This window comes from Nesoenas mayeri (assembly GCF_963082525.1).
Source record: "Nesoenas mayeri genome assembly, chromosome: 28".
In the NCBI taxonomy this organism is placed as follows: domain Eukaryota; kingdom Metazoa; phylum Chordata; class Aves; order Columbiformes; family Columbidae; genus Nesoenas; species Nesoenas mayeri.
This window is the reverse complement of record NC_137558.1, coordinates 597,899-618,542: the sequence shown is the minus strand read 5'-3', so window position 1 is coordinate 618,542 and position 20,644 is coordinate 597,899. Positions and strand designations below refer to the sequence as shown.

The window sequence follows — 20,644 nt, the reverse complement described above, 5'->3', positions numbered from 1 at the left end:
TCCAGACGGGAGGTGGCGCGGCCGGGAGCGGCACCGGGACAGGGCGCCTTGTTTGAGACAACGGCCCAGCTGCACGGGGGGGGCAGCTCAGCAGGGGGGGGCAGCTCAGCACGGGGGGGCAGCTCAGCACGGAGGGGCAGCTCAGCACAGGGGGGGGGCAGCTCAGCACGGGGGGGGCAGCTCAGCACGGGGGGGCAGCTCAGCACGGGGGGGGGGCAGCTCAGCACGGGGGGGGGCAGCTCAGCGGGGGGGGCAGCTCAGCACGGGGGGGAGCAGCTCAGCACGGGGGGGGCAGCGCAGCACGGGGGGGCAGCTCAGCATGGGGGGGCAGCTCAGCATGGGGGGGCAGCTCAGCACGGGGGGGGCAGCGCAGCACGGGGGGGGGGGCAGCTCAGCACGGAGGGGGGCAGCTCAGCACGGGGGGGGCAGCGCAGCACGGGGGGGCAGCTCAGCATGGGGGGGCAGCTCAGCACGGGGGGGGCAGCGCAGCACGGGGGGGGGGGCAGCTCAACACGGGGGGGGCAGCTCAGCACTTGGGGGGCTCCACAGCCCAGGCTCAGCCCCCGGCAAAGGGGACCAGCCCCCCAAACGCAGCGAAGCGGCGGGTGCGACCCCTGGGCGCTGCCCCCGCCGCCGAGATCCCGGTTGTAACGGACGAACAGGGCGAGTTACGGGATTCCGAACTCCCCGGGAGCCACCCGGGGCTCCTCCTCCTCCTCCGCGGCCGCCGCGCACGGCACGGACCGAATTCTCCTCGTCCAACGGATCGAACGTCACCCGGCGACATCCAGACCAAGATTTTACTGCGCCCGCGGCGCTCCCGCGCGCGTCCGTCGCCTCCTCGGGCACCGCAGGCAAAACCGCCACTAAAACACGCGTTTTCTCCCCTAAAACATGCAGAAGAGGCCCACGGCCCGCGGCGGGGAGCTGCTTCCGCATCCGGCTGCGCTCCACGGTGCGCTCCAGCCTTACAGTTAATCCGGGTTTAAAGCCCCGGTGACCTCGCGCTGACGACGCCACAGACACCCCCGTTTTGGGGTGGGCAGGAGAAAACGAAGCCGCCGTCCGTGTTCCTCCCAGCAAAACCGCGACGTGCCTCCGGAAAGCGCCTCCCGCGCGGCTCAGGCGCCTTCGGGTCCCGCTCAGCTTTGATTGCTCAGCCCACCGCGCCCGGGACCGTTTAATTCACGTCTTCTCGTGTTCTGTGAGCGCGACAGGAGCCTCTCGCCACAGCGCAGCGTTTGCCGCAGGAAAATCCCTCGCACAGGTTTTAGGTCCCAAATTCCTACCCAGAGCGCGACCCGGGAACTTGAGCCTCGGAGATGCGGCCATTGAGCAGCTCGTTACCGCGGAGGGTCGTTCAGGCGCCGTCGGAGCAGGGAGATCCCCCCTGAGAAAATGAGAGTCAGCGAGGGCTCGGGGTCTTTCCAGGGGATCCCAGGGGTTCGGGGTCTCCGCTGGCGTCCTGGCGCGGGACGCGAAGGCTGTTTGTGCGCGGCGAGAGGCGGGCGGCCGCTCCTCTTCCCGTTCTGCCCTATTTCAGGATGATGTGGTAACTGTCACCGGTTTCGGCTGCAAAAGGAGGAAAACTCGTGAGGCAGCGGCGAAGGAAGCGGCCGGAGGGGAATGGGGGACGCAGCCCGCGCGGTCACGCACCTTTCATGGTGTCCAGAACGAAGCAGGACTCGTCCTGGAAGTTCTGGATCATCTGGAAGGGTCACAAAAGGCCGGGTTTGAGCGCGAGGCGGCTCGCGGCCCCGGGAAGCTCCGTGTGCGGGACTGAAGGGGCCGGGAGCCGCTCGGAGAGGGGAAAAGGCACCAGCAGTGAGTGTTTATTCCTCCCTCCCGCGCTCAACGTCCAACCCAGCGACAGGAGAGAGAAACCATGGAATAGTGGAACCATTTTGGTCGGAGAGACCCTCGAGATCACCGAGTCCACCCGTTCACCCACCCCTGGCGCTAAGATGTCCCCAAGAACCCCGTCTGTTCCCCCCCAGGGACGGTGACCCCAGCCCTGCCCTGGGCAGCCTGTTCAACGCCCTTTGGGGCAGAAATCACCTCAAATTTGCCCCCTCAGCCTCCCCGGGTGCAACTCGAGGCCGTTTCTGTTCCACAAGGTGTTTCCCACCATCACCCCAGTTTGTCCAAAATCACCTTAATTTCATAGACTCCCAATTTTGGTGGGAACAGACCCTCAGGATCACGGGTCCACCAGAGCCCAACTCCAGCACTAAACCACATCCCTAAACCTCGCCTAAATGTCTTTTAAACCCAGGGATGGCGACTCCAGAACCGCCCTGGGCAACCACCTTCGGGCTCCCCTGGTGCAACTCGAGGCCGTTTCCTCTCATCACTTGTTCCTTGGGAGCAGAGCCCGACCCCCCCGGCTCCAACCTCCTTTTGGGCAGTTCCAGAGTGAGAAGCTCTCCCCCCAACCCCTGTTGTGCAGGATGAATCCCCAGTTTGGGGCCGGCACCTCGTCGCTGATGAGCACGTGGATGCCGGTGGGTCCCTGCTTGTAGATCTGGCTGATCTGCTGGGAGGAGATGCTGAAGAGCTGCGCCAGCTTCTCCGTCAGCTCCAGCGCCGTCAGCTCCTCCAGGTAGATCGCGTGGTACACTGCGCCGAGACGAAACGCTCATTAATTAATTAACACTGACGCCCAGCGTGGCCGCGGAGACGCTTCGGCGGGTGGAGCGTCACCAGGAGGCTGCTCTGCCCGACGCCGTCCTGGCGCCCCCCCAGATACCAAAAAACGTGCTGGTGACCGCGTCCCCGTCCTCGTGTTTCTGCTGCAGGTCCCGCAGCTGCTGCGACTCCTGGCACACGTAGATGGTCAGTCTGGGCCGCACCATCCTGCGCAGAGAGCGGCCAGTGAGGGAAAGACGGACGGACAAACTCATCTCGGAACAAAACCCGCTCCTGCTCCTCCAGGGAAGGCGCAGGGACACGTTCCCTTCAGAGGGGCCACCCCGGCGGGAGGCGGCTCCGGGCACTGAGGAAACAAGTCCGGGATCAGCAAGACCTTGTGGCTGGATTCTCTGACACCCAAAGAGTAAAACCACTCCTAATCCTCCTCTCCCACAGGGATTTCCTTCCCCAGATCCTCCCCGGAGCCATTACCCTGCCAGCTACGCCACCAAATTGACCGGAAGAGGTTCAAGGTGAACAAAACTCTACTAATTCCCTCTAAGAGCGAAAGCCAAGCGAACCGGCCCAACCAAACCCAATTTACCACCCTCCGCGAGCGGCTTCTCAGCTGGTGACGTACCGGCCCTTGAGCGCGTTGAAGAGCCGGATGCCGTCGGCGGGGCCGCAGATCTGGATCACGTCCTCCCTGGTCAGCTTCAGCAGATCCGCACCTGCAGGCGAGAGGAGCCGGTGTCACCAATTCCAGCCCAAAGCGGTCGCAACGGCGCGATTCCCAAACCGCTCCTGCCCACAACCTCCCCCCGAGTGCTTTTCCAGGCGGATTTCGCAGGAGCGTGTTTTGGGACAATCCGGCGCCCCGCGCTGCTGTTTGCAGCTGGTGACCCCGCAGAACGGAGCCGCATCACAGGAAACGGGGGGGAAATCACGTTTCTTTACACACCATCTTTCCCCCAAATCCGCGTTTCACAGCATGTTTTAATATCGGACGGTGCTGCGAGTTCCCAGAAGAGAAACCCCCCTGTCCCCGCTGTTTTTGGAGTTGAGAGATGACCCCGCCGCTTCCAGAACGCCAAGTTTCATTGCGTTACAAGAAACGCGGTATCTTTGATAACACACTCGCGGTGGCGACACGGAGACGGGAGCGAGAGGGGGCGGCGCGGACACGAGGAGTCGTCACCTACCCGAGAAGTTCCGGAAAAGCCGAGAAAAGGTGGAGAAGCGGTTGCGGTGCAGCCACTGCTGGGCCTCCTGCGGCGTGCTGGTGGGCAGGAGGTTCTGCGGGGACAGCGGCTCAGCGCGGCGGGCACAGCGCGGCGGGCACAGCGCGGCGGGCACAGCGCGGCGCCGCCAGCCCGGCCACACAACCCAACGCCGCATCCGGGCCAGGGCTTGGTTGAAAAGGCGATAGAGGAAGAGGAGGGAAGCGAAGGGGAAAGCACGAGGAGGATCGAGGCAATAAAAGGTCCCAGCGAGCTACAAAAGCTCCTCCCGGCCCCGTGTCAGGAATAACAAACTTCCTGAACGCCCGCGCCGCCGCACGGGATGTTTGGCATCCCAGCGCCTCCAAAAGGGGGTAGAACTGCCCCGAGGCGTTGAACTGGAGCAGGCGCTTCCCCCGCGAAGCGCGGCCACCCCAGCGCCGCCCCGAGACGCGTTCTGACCTGCGCGCCATCCTTACCACCAGCATTAGCTCGGGGGTGTGACTTACATCTGCGATCGGAGGGGGGGGCTCGGGCTGGTGGTTTGGGGACCCATTGCTGGGGCGGGGAAAAACAGAGCCCGAAAGGGCAAAACGCGCGGTTAGAGTCGCTTTTCCCCTCCCGGCACCAACCGCCACCCTCCGGAGCCGCGGGAACGAGGGGCCGGACGCGCTGCGGCCACGAGACCCGGCGGCGCTCGGCTCCCGCGGCTTCGCTCGGGTTGTTCTCCCCGGTGTGCAGCCGGAACCCGCGGGACACGCAGCCCTGGCCGGACTCACCCTTCGCCAATGGAGAAGCTGCTGTGGGAGCTGTTGAAGCCGGGGGACGGCGTGTTGTTCACGTACGTGATCTCGGGCCAGGGCGAGCACTGCGGAGAAAAGCCAGGTCAGGGATGCGCACCGACCCGCTTTGCTCATGGTGATCTGCTCTGCTCAGTGATCCACTCTGCTCAGTGATCTGCTCTGCTCACAGCGATCCGCCCCGCTCACGGCGATCCGCCCTGCTCACAGCGATCCCCCCTGCTCACAGCGATCCCCTCTGCTCAGTGATCGACCCTGCTCAGTGATCCGCCCCGCTCACGGCGATCTGCTCTGCTCACAGCGATCCGCCCCGCTCACAGCGATCCCCTCTGCTCAGTGATCCACCCTGCTCAGTGATCCACCCTGCTCACAGTGATCCACCGCCCCGCTCACAGCGATCTGCCGTCCCACGAGGAAACGCAACTAAAGACTAAGGAGCGGGATCAAAGCAGCGACACCCCCTCTCAAAGCTCGGGTTTAGCGAGTCTCAGAAAGGCCAGAAGACGCAAAATTCATACGGAGTGGGATCTAAACCATCAATTCCAGCTTTTAACAACGTGGCCAAATGTCCTGGAGCAGAACAGCCCGTTCCTGCCTGCGTGGCTAAGCCAGGCTTGGTTAAACCACCCCCAGCGGCACAGCCCACCTCTGTGAGGATAGTTGTTTCGTAGGAAGGCTGGTATTTCTCTTTCTCATGAGGCGTTCGCTTCTCCATCTTCTCTCTGTCTGTCTTCTGCTTACGATCAGCTCCTTTGGGCTGGAAGGAAGATATTCCCGTTAAAACAGGAGCTATTCTGGTTAAACCAGGAAGTATTGCAGTTAAAACAGCGTGGATGGGCTGCAGGAGGTTGGACAACACGCAAGCGGCGGCAAAGGCGAGGGGAGCAGACGCCCCCACTGCCGGATCCAGATGGATCACGAGGAACAGCGACACAGCGAGGGGCTCAGAGCGAGACCAAAGCTTCTCGGAGCATCTCCCGAGCCGATAAGACTCAAGACTAAATGCGGGAGGTGTGAGGCGCCACACAACCTGCGCTCTCTCTACGTGTTGCTCTTGACCGACTGGGTTTGTAGCCTCAGCAGCACCCAGACCCGACGGATAGAAAGGAAATAGCGGGGGGTGCGGCAGCACAGGGACCGCGAGGCGCTTGTGCAGACCAGCTCGGCCGCCGTCCCGCACCGGGACGTTCACCGGCTCCCGGTTTGTGTCCTACCGGGGAAAGCGGAGCCGAGGGGCCGCCTGAGGTACCTTGAAGACCTTGATCTGGCAGCTGGCAGAGTGCAGGTGCTCCGTGTACTCGCCGTTCTCGTTCTCCTTGAAGGTGTCGATCTGCACGCGGAACGGCACCCCCTTCTCGCCGCCGTGCTTGCGCATGGTGAACTCGGTGCTGATGCAGTGCACCTGCGCACAGCCAAAACCCGCTCTGAGAACCGCCACGTACCCCAAATCCCCCATCCCCTCCCCGGACCCCGGGCAGCGCCCCCGCTGCAGCGCCCCGCTGCTGCTTCACTGCTCCCACCTAAACAAAGCACTTTCTTCCCCCTTGGACAAGTTATTTTTGCCCGTTTCTTCTTTACCTGGATAAAGACGGACGTTCTCTTGGAAGGGTCCCACAGAAACTCCACCGTGTTGAGCTGCGTCGGGTTTGCTCGCGGGTCGATGATGCCCACGGACATGGGGATGTCTGCGGGAGAACGAGCCGCGCTGTGCGCAAGCGCCAGAGAACGCGCAGAAGAACCGACCGCGTCCCGGAGCGCAGGATCAACACGGAGCGTTCGAAGGAGGCGCCGGGGACTCACCGATGTCCAGGATCCTGTCCCCGGGCCGGTTCCAGCGCCAGCCCTCCAGCTGCTGGTGCTCCGTGTACTGCAGCCGCCGGTCGTGAAACACCACGCGGAATATGCTCTGCGGGAAACACCGTCAGCGCCGGAGCCGACGGGGACGGACAGGCCCCGCGGAGAAACCAAAGCAAACCACACTTGGCCGGACCCCAGGGGGCTGGTCCCAGCACCATGCGGGGAGAGAAAACACCAAATAACCCCCCAGCGGCGCCGGAGCCGGAGCCACCCCCGCGGCTGTGCCACGCTGGCCCCACGGGACGGCCCCACGCGCTCCCCTCACCTTGACCAGCTTCCCGTTGATCTCCGGCAGTTCCCCGATCTTCCTGTTGTCCAGCATGCGGATTTCATAGGACTGTCCTGCGGGGGAGCCCAGGGCACCCGCCCGTTAATCGGCCCCTTCTCCGGCGCTTTGATGCCTTTTTCTGCCACGTTTAACGGGGGTCACACCCGTAACCCCTCTCAGGGAGGGATCCTCCTCCTCCTCCTCCTCCTCCTCCTCCTCCTCCCCCCCTGCTCGCAGCGACACTTCCAGGAATCACCCCGATTTGCCATGAGCTCCATCCGCCTCGTGTCGCCAACCCGCGTGAATTTGGCCACGCGGGGCGTTTCCGCGGCGGCTCCTCTCACCTTGGTTGAGATAGGTGAGCGTCTCGTCGTGCAGCTTGATGGCCGGGGAGGTGGCGGCGCACAGCACGTACTGGAAAGGCAGAATCTTGTTCTCGTTCTCGGGGGGCAAACTCGACTCCTCCTGCTTGAAGATGGGCAGGGCGAGGACATCGCTGCGGGAGAAGCGGCTCGTCAGGCTCCGGCGCCGCTGCGCGGGAACCGCAACACCCCCCACTGCAAAACCAGCCGAGGCGAGCGCGGGGCGCAGCCGCAGCGCCGAGCGCGAGGGGTCGGGCGCCCGCCAGGAAAGAGTTAAACCAGCCTCTTGCTCCCCTCTGGTTGAACATTAAAAGTCTTTCCCGAGATAAAACTGGACTTACCTGGGCAAATACCAGGTCCCACCTTAACAGGGATTTAACCCTTTGGTGTCCAGTGACTGAATGCACCCACCCAGGGGGACGGCGGAGCCAAACCCGCCAAACGCCCTCAAATCCATGAAAAGAGGGGAAAAAATAGCGATGGCAAAGCTGTGTGGAGGGAACCGTCCAACCGGGCCTTGGTCACCATCCCCGCGCTCCTACAACCCCAGTCCAGGGAGCCAGGGAGTCCAGGTTCGTCAGCAAACTGTCTAACGAGGAACAGCCTCAGGGACCGCCCCGCACCTACCGAGCCTCGGCCATGGGGACACGGAGACCCCCCGGGAAAGCCAAAGAGCCCCAAACGGGCTCAAACCCGAGGCGTTTGTTGAAATCTTCGCCCCGTTCCCACGAGGCGGCAGCAAATGTCAGAAGTCAGGCCGGGGCGGGCGCCGCGCTCCCCCCGCGCCACCGGCTCTATTTACGGCACGAGAACCTCCCCAAAACAGCGTCGGGTTTCAGGCGCCCGAGCCCACGTGGAGCTTTGCACACCGGTAACACCAGCACCAAGGGCTCCCGCGGGGCTCGGCCTCGGGAAGCCTCCGGCGCCGGAACCCGGCGGCAGGTGGGGCTGGAAACGCCTCGAAGCTGCGGATTCCCTCGCGCGAGCGGAACTTGGAGGCAAAGGCGACGGGTTGAGCTCCACGGGGGCAAATCTGCGCGGCAGGACGAGCCCAAGTGACCCAGCACGGGCTCTTCCACCCGCAATGGGGGTTCGCCCACAGCCCGGGGAACCCACGAGGACACACGCGCAGAGTGGGCAGGGGCCGCACAGCCCAGCCGCGGGGTGTCTGCTGCCCAAACTGCCCCCAGAGCCGCCAGGGGCCAGCGGGCTCTTTGCCACCACAAATGCACCCCCATTGCAGCGGCCACCAGGAACTCGCCCCAAATTCAAACTGCCACCAAGAATTTGCCCCAAATTCAAACTGTCACCAGGAGTTCGCCCCAACTTGCAGCTGCCACCAGGAATTCACCCCAAATTCAAACTGTCACCAGGAATTCACCCTAACTTGCAGCTGCCACCAGGAATTCACTCCAAATTCAAACTGTCACCAGGAATTCACCCCAACTTGCAGCTGCCACCAGGAATTCGCCCCGAATTCAAACTGTCACCAGGAATTCGCCCCAAATTCAAACTGCTACTAGGAATTCACCCCAACTTGCAGCTGCCACCAGAAATTCGCCCCAAATTCAAGCGGCCACCAGGAATTCGCCCCAAATTCAAACTGCCACCAGGAATTTGCCCCGAATTCAAACTGTCACCAGGAATTCGCCCCAAATTCAAACTGTCACCAGGAATTCACCCCAACTTGCAGCTGCCACCAGGAATTCACCCCGAATTCAAGTGGCCACCGGGAATTCACCCCAAATTCAAGCGGCCACCAGGAATTTGCCCCAAATTCAAGTGGCCACCAGGAATTCACCCCAAATTCAAACTGTCACCAGGAATTCACCCCAACTTGCAGCTGCCACCAGGAATTCACCCCGAATTCAAGCGGCCACCAGGAATTCGCCCCGAATTCAAGCTGCGCCCCGAAGCCGGGCCGCGGCGCCGGAGCGGGCTGTCCCGTGGCCCGGGCTGTCCCGTGGCCCGGGCTGCCCCGTGGCCCGGGCTGCCCCGTGGCCCGGGCTGCCCCGTGGCCCGGGCTGCCCCGTGGCCCGGGCTGTCCCGTGGCCCGGGCTCCCCGGCCCCGCGCCCGCTCACCTCATGCTGTAGGCGCCGGCGCCCAGCTCCTGCCCGATGCCCGACAGGCTGGCGTCGAAGTCCTGCACCAGCCCCGACTCGATCACCTCGTCGGCCAGCGGCAGCTTCAGCGCCCAGGCCATGGCTGCTCCGGCCGCCCCCGCTGCTGGGGCTCGAACTGGGGACCCCAAGGGGCACCGCAGGGACTCAGCCCCAAGGCCACAGACCCCCCAACCTGCAGCCCCCCTGGGGAGAGCGACGCCCCAGGACCCACAGACACCCCGCGACACAGGCGGGGGCCTCACCCTGAGGGGACCCCCAAACCCCTGAGCCCCTCCAAGGGGCTGCACCCCCAGGGGACCCCCCCAAGCCGAAAAATCCCCCCAAAATCCCGTCAGAAGCCCGCACCCCCCCCGAGACTCCCCTCCCGGGGACCCCCGGGCCCTGCCGCCCCACCAGGGGCCGCCCTGGCGCCAAACCCGCCGCTCAGGGGGCGCCCCCCGGCCCCTGCGCTGCCCCCCCGGCCGCCTTCCCGAGGGGCCGCCCCGCCGGAGCCCCCGGAGCCCCCGCTGCCGCCGCTCCCGCCCCGGCCCGCGGCCCCGCAAGATGGAGGCGGCAGCGCCGCGGACCCGCCGACCCCTCCGCCAGGGGGAGCTGGCCCCGCCTCCCCGCGGCCTCCAGCCAATAGCAGCCGCGCGCACCCGGGTGACGCAAGTGGCATATAACCAATGGCGAGCTTCGCGCTGAGCCCGCCGCGCGGTGATTGGGCGCGGGGCGGGGCGCGAATGTCGCGGCGTGGGGCGCTCGGGTCCGTGCGGCGCCGCTCGGCGGATCGCGAGTTCGAGGCCCGGCCGCGGCTCTTGCGGGCGCGGAGCTGCGCGGGTCTCCGCCCGCAGCGGGTCCGGGGGGGTTTCTCCCTCCCGGGGCTGCAGCGGGGACGGACAGAACGATGCGCCCCGCTTGGGGACGGCCCAGCCCCGTCCTCGGAGCCACTTCCCCAAAAACCTGCATGCTGGTGGCATGGGGAGCCAAGAACAGCGCCCCCTGCAGGGCTCGGGAGCGGGGGGGGGACGAGTAGGGACCCCCCGCCCCCCGGAATAAAAGGAAAAAGGAAAAGAAAAAAGAAAAATACAGTTTATTTCACACCACTACACCAAGTGCATCGGGGTCCCGCGGCCCCGCGGGTGACCCGGCGGCCCCTCCGCCCCCCCCAACCTCCCCTGTGCAGCCCCCGCTTTTCCCCATCGGGCCCCCAGGTGGGGGAGGCGGGGAGGGGACGCTGCCCCCGTCACGGGGTTTGCCCCCCAAAACCCTCCTGGGGACCCTGGTGAAGTCCCCACTGTCACCCACAGCGATGTCCCCACGGCGGGGGGGGGGGTCACCAAAATCACAGAGGGGGTGAAATCTGGGCTGTGACGCTACCTCGGAAACACGGGAAAACGGCCAAAAACCAAAAATCACTCCGTTTTGTTCAGGGGGGCACAGAGTCGGGGGCGCAGCGTGCAGGCGGGGCGGGTGACACCGGATGCGTGAAGACGGACGGACACACGGACACGGACCGGGGGGCACGGACACGGGGCCAAAGTGCTGCTGGCAGGAGGCGGGTGGCAGCGGGGGGGGCGCCGGGGGCGCCGCTTCAGGGCAGCTGGAAGACGTTGAGTTTACTGGTGTTCTTGAGCGTCTGGCGGCGGTTGCAGAACCAGACGCGCACGACCTCGCGGTCGTAGTTGAGCTGGCGCGCGATGTCGGTGATCTCGGGGCCCGTGGGCAGCGCGTTCTTCTCGAAGTGGGCGTTGAGGGCCTCGATGGCCTGCGGTGTGAACGACGTGCGGCGCTTGCGCTTCTTGGAGGGCTCCCCCCCCACGAACTCCAGCAGGTTCTGCTGGCCCTCGCGGTTCCGCAGCTCCGCCTCGCTCAGCCACTTCTCCAGCACCGGCTTCAGCTTCTGCGCGCTTTTGGGGGTGATGTCGAGCTTCTCGAACCTGCGGCGAGGGGACGCGGGGCTGGGGACGGCGGCTCCGCGGGCAGCGGCCCCGGCCTCCTCCTCCCCATCTTCCTCCTTTTCCCTTGTCTCCATCCCTTTCCCTTGTCTCCCTTTCCCTTGTCTCTGTCCCTTTCCCTTGTCTCCGTCCCTTTCCCTTGTCTCCGTCCCTTTCCCTTGTCTCCGTCCCTTTCCCTTGTCTCCGTCCCCTTCTGCAACTTTGCCAGTTCTCCAATTTTCCCCCTTTCTCCCATTCCCCCCTTCCCTAATTTTCCCTTTCCCCAATTCCCTCTCTCTCCAACCTTCCCCTCTTCCCATTTTCCTCCCTTTCCCTTATTTCCATCCCTTTTCCTAATTTTCCTCCCCTTCCACAACTTTGCCAGTTCTCCAATTTCCCCCTTGTCTCCAATTTCCTTCTGTTCTCCCATTCCCCTCCTTACCCAACTCCCCTGGTGCTCTCGGTGCCCCCGTTGCCCCCAGTGCCGTGGTGCCCCGGTGCCCCCGTTGCCCCCAGTGCCGTGGTGCCCCGGTGCCCCCGTTGCCACCAGTGCCGTGGTGCCCTGGTGCCCCCATTGCCCCCGTTGCCCCCAGTGCCGCGGTGCCTCTGTTGCCGCCGGTGCCCCTGTTGTCCCCAGTGCCCCTGTTGCCCCCCAGTGCTGCGGTGCCGCGGTGCGCGGCTCACCTGCAGATGGCCGACTGGCTGTAGGCGGGCCCGGCGGTGGCCGTGAGCGCCTGTCCCACCTGCGTCTGCGTCAGCCCCAGCGACAGGCGCCGGATCTTGAAGTTCTTGGCGAACTCGCGGATCTCCTCCAGGTTGATCCCGTCCTCGTCGGCGCCGGGGGCGGCCGGCGGCTCTGGGGGGGCAGGACGAGCAGCCCCGCGTCAGGCGCACAGCCAGGGCCCGGGGTGCGGAGCACGGGGGTGCAGCGTCCCCCAGTGCCCCCAGCACCTTCCCCATAGCCCTGGGGATCCCAGACCCCAGTGTCCCCCAGTGCCCCCAGCATTCACCCCATCCCAGGGGGTCCCAGACCCCAGTACCCCCAGTATCCTCTCCCCAGTTTCAGGGGGTCCCAGACCCCAGTATCCTCAGCATCCTTCCCTCAATTCCAGGGGATCCCAGATTCCAGTGCCCCCAGTACACCCAGCATCCTCTCCCCAGTTCCAGGGGGTCCCAGACTCCAGTAACTCTCTTCCCAGGGCACCCCAGTCCCTGCCATTGCCCCAGTAACCTCCCAGTATCCAGAGCATCCTCCTGCCATCCCAAGGGATTCCAGACCTCAGTTTCCCCCAGTGTCCCCAGCACCCTCCCCCCAACTCCAGGGCCCCCCATTGCCCAGTGTCCCTCTTCCCAGGGGACCCCAGTATCCCCAGTGCGACTCACTGGAGACCAGCTGGCTGACGGTGGGGGTGTCGGAGCAGGTGATGGGGACGGGGGCGGCGGGCGCCTTGGTGGCGGGGGCCGGGTTTGTCACCACCACGGCCGGCGGGGCCAGCGCCGGGGCCGGCTGGATGGGCTGCACCTGCGGCGAGGGGGTCAGCACCCAGCACCCCCTTCTCCAGCCCCGCCGAGCCACCGCGGGACATCGAGGTGACACTGGGACCTCCCCGGCTGGGTTTGGGGTGTCCCGCCACAGGGGCTGGGGGGCGACCTGCTCCTCTGCTCATGCCAAGGGGGGTTTGGTCCCAGCTGGCACACATGGGTGGCACAGAGAGCAGGACAGGCCACGGGCCAGAGGGGACACGTCCCCAAGGTGTCCATGAGGTCCCACAGCAATGTGGCCGGGTCCCAGAAATGCTCATGTCCCCCCAGAGCAACGTGCTTGCGACCCAAAGCCGTGTGGCTGGTCCCCAAGATGCTCATGTACCCCAAAAGCCATGTGGCTGGTCCCCAAGATGCTCATGTGCCCTAAAAGCCGCGTGGCCACGTCCTGAAGATGTTCCCGTGCTCCCAAAACAACGTGGCCAGTCCCAAAGCCACACGATGGGGACACTGCCGGCCCTTTGGCCACACGGTGGGGACACTGCCGGCCCTTTGGCCACGTGGCGAGGGATGCCAGCAGCCCTTTAGCCACTCAATGGGGACACTGCCAGCTCTTCGGTCAAACAGTGGTGACGCTGCCAGCCCTTTGGCCACACGGCGGGGACGCTGCCAGCCCTCTGGCCGTGTGACAGGGACACCAGCAGCGCGGTGGCCCCGTGCTCACCTCGTTCTTGGCGGGGGGCTCGGGGGTGCCGGTTTTCTTGCCGGCGGGCGCGGGGCCGGCGCCGGGGGCCAGCGTGGCGATGACCTGGCCCTGGGCGTTGAGCAGCAGCTGCGGCGTCACCGTCTGGACCTGCAGGCTGGGGGCCGGCAGCGTGGGGGGGACAGCGCTGGCCGTCACCCCGGGGGGGTTCACCACCCACGGCAGCGTCCCGATCACCTGGGGGCGAGGAGAGCCGGGCTGGGGCTGCAGCCATGAATGGCCTCCCCGGCACGGGGGCCAGCGGGGGACAAGGACAGGCCCCGCGGTACCTGGCCCTGCGCGTTGGTCAGGATCTGGCCCGCGATGCCCTGCACGCTGGGAATGGCGTTGGCGATGACGGGGGCGGCCGCCAAGGAGCCCAGGAGCTGCGTCTGCCCCCCCAGCGAGGCCGCGCTGATCTGCGGGAAGCGAGAGCCGCGGCTCAGGGACGGGGGCGGCGCCGCAGGCCACCGCGTGTCCCCCCACGGCCGGCGCCCGTCCCACAGCGCGGCCGTCCCGCCTCGCCGCGACGCTGTCCCTTGATGTCCTTAAATCCATCCGGTAGGCTCAGCTTAAAGTGAAGCTGCCGGTGCAGCTGCTCGTCCTTCGATGGGGAAACTGAGGCAGGGCCCTCGTGCACCGCCGGGAGGTGGCGGCTGAGCCAAAGCGCTTCATCCCCGGGGAAACGTGACCTCTCGCCGCTCCCCGCGGCCGCGCCGGCACCGGGTGCCGAACTCCACGCCCCGGGCTGTCGGGCTCCTTACTATGCCGGGGTTAAAGGCGAATCCGGCCGGCTGGACGGTGATCTGCGTCTCCAGGGGCTTGGCGGCGGGGGGCGCGGCGGGGGGCTGCGGCAGGATGGGGGGCTGCCCGGCGGGCGCGGGGAACACGCCGGGGGGCTGCAGGGGGGGCCGGGGCTGTGCCGGCTGCACCGGCGCCGCGATGGTCGCGTTCAGCACGGCGGCGGCTGCGGAGCAAAGAGACGGAGAGAGCGTGAGGAGGGGGCGCAGGGACGGGGGAGACCCTCGGTGTGACCCCCCACCCCACGGCCCTTCCCCCCGGGACCGAATCAGCGGGTGATTCGTCTCCCAGCGCTCGTGGTATCGCAGCCCCAGGTCCCGGGCGCTGGGTCTCACCCAGGGTGGGGGCACCTTGGGGGTGCCACCATCTCCCCGTATCTAGAACCGCCCTGGCCGGGCTCCTTCCAGAGACAATTCCCTCTTACGGGAACGGGCACGAACCCGGCGCTGGGGGCACCGACCCCCTTCTCTCAAGCCCCCAGGTGTCCCCCTCGCAGAAGCTGAGCCGCTGCCATGGGGGCCACCCCGGCACCCCAAACCTGAGCTGCACCTCACCCGCCGCCCTGCCCCGCGTCCCCCACCTTTCCTACAAAAAAGCCTTCAAGAGGAGCCGCCGTTTAGCCAAACCAAGCGCCAGGGCGCCAAAAACGCCGGGAAAAGCTCAAAAACTCAACCCACCTCAAAAGGGGTGGAGGGTGGACGTGGAAAACGGGGGATTAGCAGCAAGGGCTGTGCCTTACAGGCCAGTTTTCAATAAGGGCTCTTGAAACCAGGGCTCAAAGGCAGAGCCAGCGGGTAAGGAAGGAGGTTTAGCGACACCGAGCCCCCGGGCGCAAGGCGGGGGGAGCGCGCGCCGCCGAAACCCGGGGGTTACCTGGCAAACTGGCTATGGGCGGTTTGAAAATTGCCCCCGAAGGAGAAGCGGCCGTCAGTCCGGGCAGCGCAGCGACCGTCGCTGCAGGGATTGTCCACACGGCCAGCCCCTGCTGACCTGCCGCTTGACCTGCAATACTGATGGGGATAAGAAGAGGTTGAGTAACTGTCCCTGCGGGAACCATTACTCCCGTCACAACTGTTGCTAAGTTTTCCTGAGTCAAGACCTGCAAAAGCAAACAAGATTTAAAAAAGAACGGCAATCAACGCCACTGCAGACAGCATCAGCGGAGAATTTCAGCCTCGCTAAGGGGCGCGGGGAAGCCGCGGCCCCGGGTCCCTCCCGCCCGGCGGCTGGGCGCGCAGCCCGCGGCCCCCTCTCCCTGCGGAGACCGGGGGCGTGGGGGGATCCCCCCGCTCTTCCCTGGCAAAGCGCCCGACGCGTCTCTGGCGGCACCTCGGCGCGTGGCGAGGGCGCCGGGGGGGACGGCGCCGCGGTTCGGGGCGCTCGACGCGCACCCCGCGCCGCCAGCGCCCGTCTCCGCCCCGGGGTTTGCTACAGCGAGCGGACGCCTCCCCGGCCCCCCCGTGTCCCCCCCTGCGTGGCCGCGGGGTAGTTACCTGCGGGGCGGCCTGCACGGCCAGCGGGGCCAGCGGCTGCTGGGCTGGGGGGGCGCCCGAGGGGCCGGCGGCCGGGACGGCGCTGGGGGACGCGGCGGCCGGTTTGGATTTGCCTGGGGGAGAGGAGACGGGTTGGAGAGACACCAGGGGTGGGGGCACCCAAATTACAGCACCCAGGGAATGAGCACCTTCCCATGGGGGCCCCAGGGGGGTGAGGGTGGGGGCCCCCAAATTACAGCACCCAGGGAACAAGCACACTCCCATGGGGGCCCCAGGGGGGTGAGGGTGGGGGCCCCCAAATTACAGCACCCAGGGAACAAGCACACTCCCATGGGGGCCCCAGGGGGGTGAGGGTGGGGGCACTCAAATTACAGCACCCAGGGAATGAGCACCTTCCCATGGGCGTCCTGAGGTGAGTGAGGGTGGGGGGCACCCAAAATACAGCACCTAGGGAATGAGCACCTTCCCATGGGGGCTCCAGGGGGGTGAGAGTGGGGGCACCCAAATTACAGCACCCAGGGAATGAGCACCTTCCCATGGGCGTGTTCTGAGAGGGTGAGAGTGGGGGCACCCAAAATAGGATACCCAGGGAACAAGCACCTTCCCACGGGGGTCCTGGGCAGGGTGAGGGTGGGGGGCACCCAAATGAGGGCACCGAAGAACAAGCACCCATGAAACTCAGCGTTGGGCACCCTCAGAGCAGCACCCCGGTCTCCCCCAAGGGGGGTCCCTGCCCCGGCCATGGGGGTTCTGTGGGGCTGTTCTGGGGGGACAGGGCGAGGCTGGCATCGTTTGGGGAGCAGTGAGCAGGGGGCGGGCGCGCGGGACGGGGAGCGGGGGACACGGGTCACACGCGGCGCGAGGAACCTCCGTCCTGTCCCGCGGTTGTCACTGGCACAAGAGCCACCTCTGGTGTTCATTGTGCTCAGCTTGGAACAGCAGCACCTCGAGTGCCAACTCAATCCTATTTTGTGAGAAAGACAAACGCCCTTTTCCTGCCTTTTCCTTTTACCCAATAACTCCTTTTCCCAGCTGAACGGCAGACCGGGCTGGGGTCGCCTCCTTTGCTGGAAATAACTACACTCTGGCAGACTTTAGAAAAGCATAAAGCCTTTTTTTCCCTACAATTCCTACCAAACCCAGTGCAGGTGACACCGGGATGGCACAAACGACACTGGGATGGCACAGACAACACCCGGATGGCACAGGTGACACCTGGATGGCACAAACGACACTGGGATGGCACAGACAACACCTGGATGGCACAGGTGACACCGGGATGGCACAGACTGTGCTACAGGGCAGCGCCGCCCCCAGGGCCAACGGGTTTTGCGCGGAGGGACATTTGTCGGCTCCTCCTTTCCCCAAACAAGCTCCGATCCGCCCCGTTTTCTTGCAGCAAAATCCCAAGACCGGGTCGTGCTCCGAGCACGGAGACGCCAGCCAGGGAAAAGCCCCGTTAACGGATGAAGAGCAGGAGCGGCCTGAGAGCCGGTGGGATGGATGGGGTGGGTGGGGTGGATGGGGTGGGATGAGGTGGGGTGGGATGAGATGGGGTGTGGGATCGAGAGTGGAGCTGGACAAGGACTGAAGTGCTGGAATGATGGGAGATTAATTATATGCAGGGCACACCCACAGTGGGAGTGGGGAAGGGAAAGGGAAAGGACAGGTTCTCACCAGCTGCGTCCCCGCTGCCTGGGCTGGGGGTGCCGGGGGTCGCGTCCTCAGAGCTGGGGGGGCCGCTGTCCCGCGGAGACCCCCCCGCTCGCTCCCCCGGCGCGGCGGGGGCGGCTCCGGCGCCCTGGTCGTCGGGCGGCAGCGGGGCGTCCACGCCGACCTCCAGCACGCGGATGGTTTCGTGGCCGGACATGACGATAACCTGCAAACGAGCCCCGAAACGCGCGTCAGCCCCCCCGGGGTGTCCCTGGGCCGTGCGCCCCACGGCACAGCGACGCTGCCCCCCCGAGACGCGACCCGCGCAGAGGAGGGACGGACGGGGTCAGACCCCCAGCAACTCGCTGCCTTAGTTAACGAGCAGCTCCTGGGCTCTCCCGTAACCAATACGGGCTCCGCGATGGTAAAACGCGGCTGCGGCGCCGTGTCCGCAGGGGCAGAGCCGGCACCCACAGGTCTGAACGGCGACACGACCTGGGGACACGAGGGGGTGGCAGAGTCACCTCCTCCCATTCTGCACGCGCGGGCACCAAACCCTGGAGCAAAGGGTCCAGCAAACGGCCCCGAGGAGCTGGTGCCTCCTCGTCATTCAAACAGCCCAAGGTCAGGCAGCCGAGCTCCAAACCAGAGCTGAGCATCTGGGTGTGAGCACGGGGGGCACAGGTGGTTCTTTCACCCCGGACGGGGTCAGGCCGGGCTGAACCCCAACCCGGCGCTCGGGGGGTCCCCGTGTGGCTTCACCTGCTCGTTGACCGTGAGCGAAGGCTCCTGGGGCTGCGCGGCCTCGGCGTCCATGGTGTCCAGCGACGGAGCCAGAGGCCTCAGACCTTCCACATGCTGCGAGGGGGGACACGAGAGGCTCTGTCACTGCCTGGGGTGACGCGGGTTTACCCCCCACCCGCGATCCGGGGCAGCGCGGTTTGCCGATGCCCGTCTGCCGCGCCGGGGGGCACCGGCTGCTCCCCGCGGAGGTTCTGGGGTGCTTTGCTCCTTCCCGAGGGACCCCAGTGGACGGGGACGCTGCGTTAGGGGGCGGGAAGGGGCTGGAAGCGACTCCCCCCGTTCCAACGCCCCGCGCCGACCCCTCTGGTCACTGCGGTCCCCTCGCCGCCATCGCCGGCACAAGGGGCTGACCAACTTCTCATGGCGAGGGTCTCGGGGCGGGGGTGCAACAGCCAGCCCGGTGACGCTGGCCCGGAACAGCCCCTGGTGCCATTTTACGAGCCCTTTATCGTTTCTCTGCATCTCAGAAGCCACGCGGCTCCCGCTGAGGCCACCGAGCGCGTCCCGAGCCGCAGCCGCCTTTATTTGCAATTAGTAAACAGAGTTCCTCGGATCCTGGTGATCCAAAGGGGCCTAAATTGAATTAAGAGCCAAATTCTCATTTGAAACTCAGCAGGGGCCGAGCATCTCATTCCCTTTGGCCGCCTTCGCGCGTGGCGCTCGGTGTCTGCGACCGCAGCGAGGTGACACCGTTTGCCCCGCTTGTCCCTGCCAGGCTCAGCCCCAGCACTTAGGCAGGACCCAGTCCCAGCGCTTAGGCAGGACCCAGCCCCAGCGCTTAGGCAGGACCCAGCCCCTTGGCCAGGGGGAGCGGGGGGCTGAGAGCAGTGACTGATCTCAGGTGGCCACTGGGAATTCCTAAGCCCGGCCTTGGCTCCCGAGCAGCCGAACACCTTGGGATGCGGCGCAGAGTTTAATTAACGGTTTACCCTGGTGCGGCGGCGAGCGGCGCGCAGGCAGCTGCGCTATTAAAAGTTAATGAGCTCGTCAGCAGCCAGAGCGCGGCAAAGGGCGACCAGGACCAGGGAAAAGGCTCCTGAGCTTCTCCGGAGCGCGGGGGCACCGGGGGGTTGGGGTACGGGGGGGCACCGGGGGATTGGGGTACGGGGGGGCACCGGCATCACTCACAGGTTGCTCGGGGTGCAGGGATGGACACGTCGGGGCGGCTCCTCCTCCTGCTCCTCGGGGCTGCGAAACGCTGGCTTTGGGCTGTGAAATGCCGGGTTTTGGGCTGATTTCAGGCTGTGAAACACCGGGTTTTGGGCTGCAAAACGCTGGGTTTTGGGCTGTGTAAATGCTGGATTTCAGGCTGTGATACGCCGGGTTTTGGGCTGATTTCAGGCTGTGAAACACTGGTTTTTGGGCTGCGTAAACGCTGGATTTCAGGCTGTGAAACGCCGGGTTTTGGGCTGCGAAACGCAGGATTTCAGGCTGCAAAACGCTGGATTTTGGCTGCAGGGAGAGAAAAAGCAGGTGAGTGCAGGTGCCAAACTCTGCCCGCCCACCCGCTCCCCAAATCCCCGAGGAGCGAGAGGATCCCCCCCGGGGGCTCCGGGAGGAGCGGACGCTCCAGGGCGCCCCCATCCCCGCTACCGCTCTCCCGTCTCACTCGTGGCTTTGGGAGCCGGACCCGACCAGCGCGGAACACACAACCTGGCGCCCGTTTTCCGCCACAGACCCCAGACATCGCCCCCCCGCACCAAAAAGCCTCCCCGGGAGCATGGGTCCATCCCGGGCTCGACGTCCCCGCTCGTGCGCCGCGTGTCCCTGCTCGTGCGCCGCGTGTCCCCGCAGCGTGCGGCGTGGAACTCCAGCGCCGCCAGGAAGGAGAGGTGCTGAGCGCTCTTCTCCCTCTGCCGCGCATGGAGGCCAATTAGCGAGAGACAATTAAAGAGCCGCTTGGCCGCGCGGGGCTCGACGCGGGGCGGCGGCGGGTTTGGCGGCGGCGGGTTTGGCAGCGGCGGCTTCTCCTCCCCAGACGCTCGGCAGCACCGTTTCCTTGCACTTTTTGAATATATATATATATATATCTATTTGCAATTAATGGGACGGATAACTCGGGCAGCTGGCGGCGCGAGGCGCGCGCAGCCATTTCGCAGCAGATGGCGGCGAGGAAATGAAATGCATAAAATAATAATAAATAATATTTAAAAACAAAAAAAAAAAAAAGAAGGGGGGGTGGGGAACACCGAAAGGGAAGGATAATTTGAGACGCTCCGAGTCTCGCTGCGGATATAATCGCCGTGTTAATTACAAGTGTCGATGAGTCAGAGACGCAACCGCTCGGGTCCCAGGTGGGTGGAAATGGAAGTTTGAACAAACTTGCCACAGGTGAAAAACCCTCTGAGGTTAATTAAACCTGCTGGACATGGCTGCAGCTCGCTAATTACTCGCTGTCATTAGCCTGGGTTGATTCCTTCCCATGGACACGGGTGCCGGGGTGGGGAGCTTGAAGGAGACGCTGGTTTGGGGTAGATGAGCCCCAAAAGCA

The 20,644-nt window shown here is 65.4% G+C and overlaps 2 protein-coding genes across 2 annotated transcripts; both read right to left on the bottom strand.

Annotated features, from left to right (window-relative positions):
* Positions 1-691: 691 nt before the first annotated feature.
* TFCP2 (transcription factor CP2) lies at positions 692-9,477 on the bottom strand. The gene is made up of 15 exons (XM_080360656.1): positions 9,221-9,477; positions 7,121-7,272; positions 6,774-6,850; positions 6,452-6,557; positions 6,230-6,336; positions 5,901-6,053; positions 5,298-5,408; positions 4,631-4,719; positions 4,361-4,409; positions 3,834-3,927; positions 3,272-3,362; positions 2,750-2,856; positions 2,477-2,619; positions 1,657-1,708; positions 692-1,572 (listed from the first exon to the last, which is right to left on the bottom strand). The coding sequence occupies exons 1-15, from the start codon at positions 9,340-9,342 to the stop codon at positions 1,535-1,537; spliced, it is 1,491 nt and encodes a 496-aa protein (XP_080216782.1). The 5' UTR covers positions 9,343-9,477; the 3' UTR covers positions 692-1,534.
* A 503-nt stretch (positions 9,478-9,980) lies between these two features.
* POU6F1 (POU class 6 homeobox 1) lies at positions 9,981-20,170 on the bottom strand. Its single transcript, XM_080360639.1, has 12 exons — positions 19,854-20,170; positions 19,282-19,605; positions 18,112-18,207; positions 17,374-17,575; positions 15,697-15,809; positions 15,077-15,302; positions 14,167-14,369; positions 13,693-13,821; positions 13,385-13,600; positions 12,562-12,700; positions 11,863-12,034; positions 9,981-11,181 (listed from the first exon to the last, which is right to left on the bottom strand). Exons 1-12 carry the CDS (start codon positions 19,881-19,883, stop codon positions 10,836-10,838), a joined length of 2,196 nt encoding a protein of 731 aa, XP_080216765.1. The 5' UTR covers positions 19,884-20,170; the 3' UTR covers positions 9,981-10,835.
* Between the last annotated feature and the right edge of the window lie 474 nt (positions 20,171-20,644).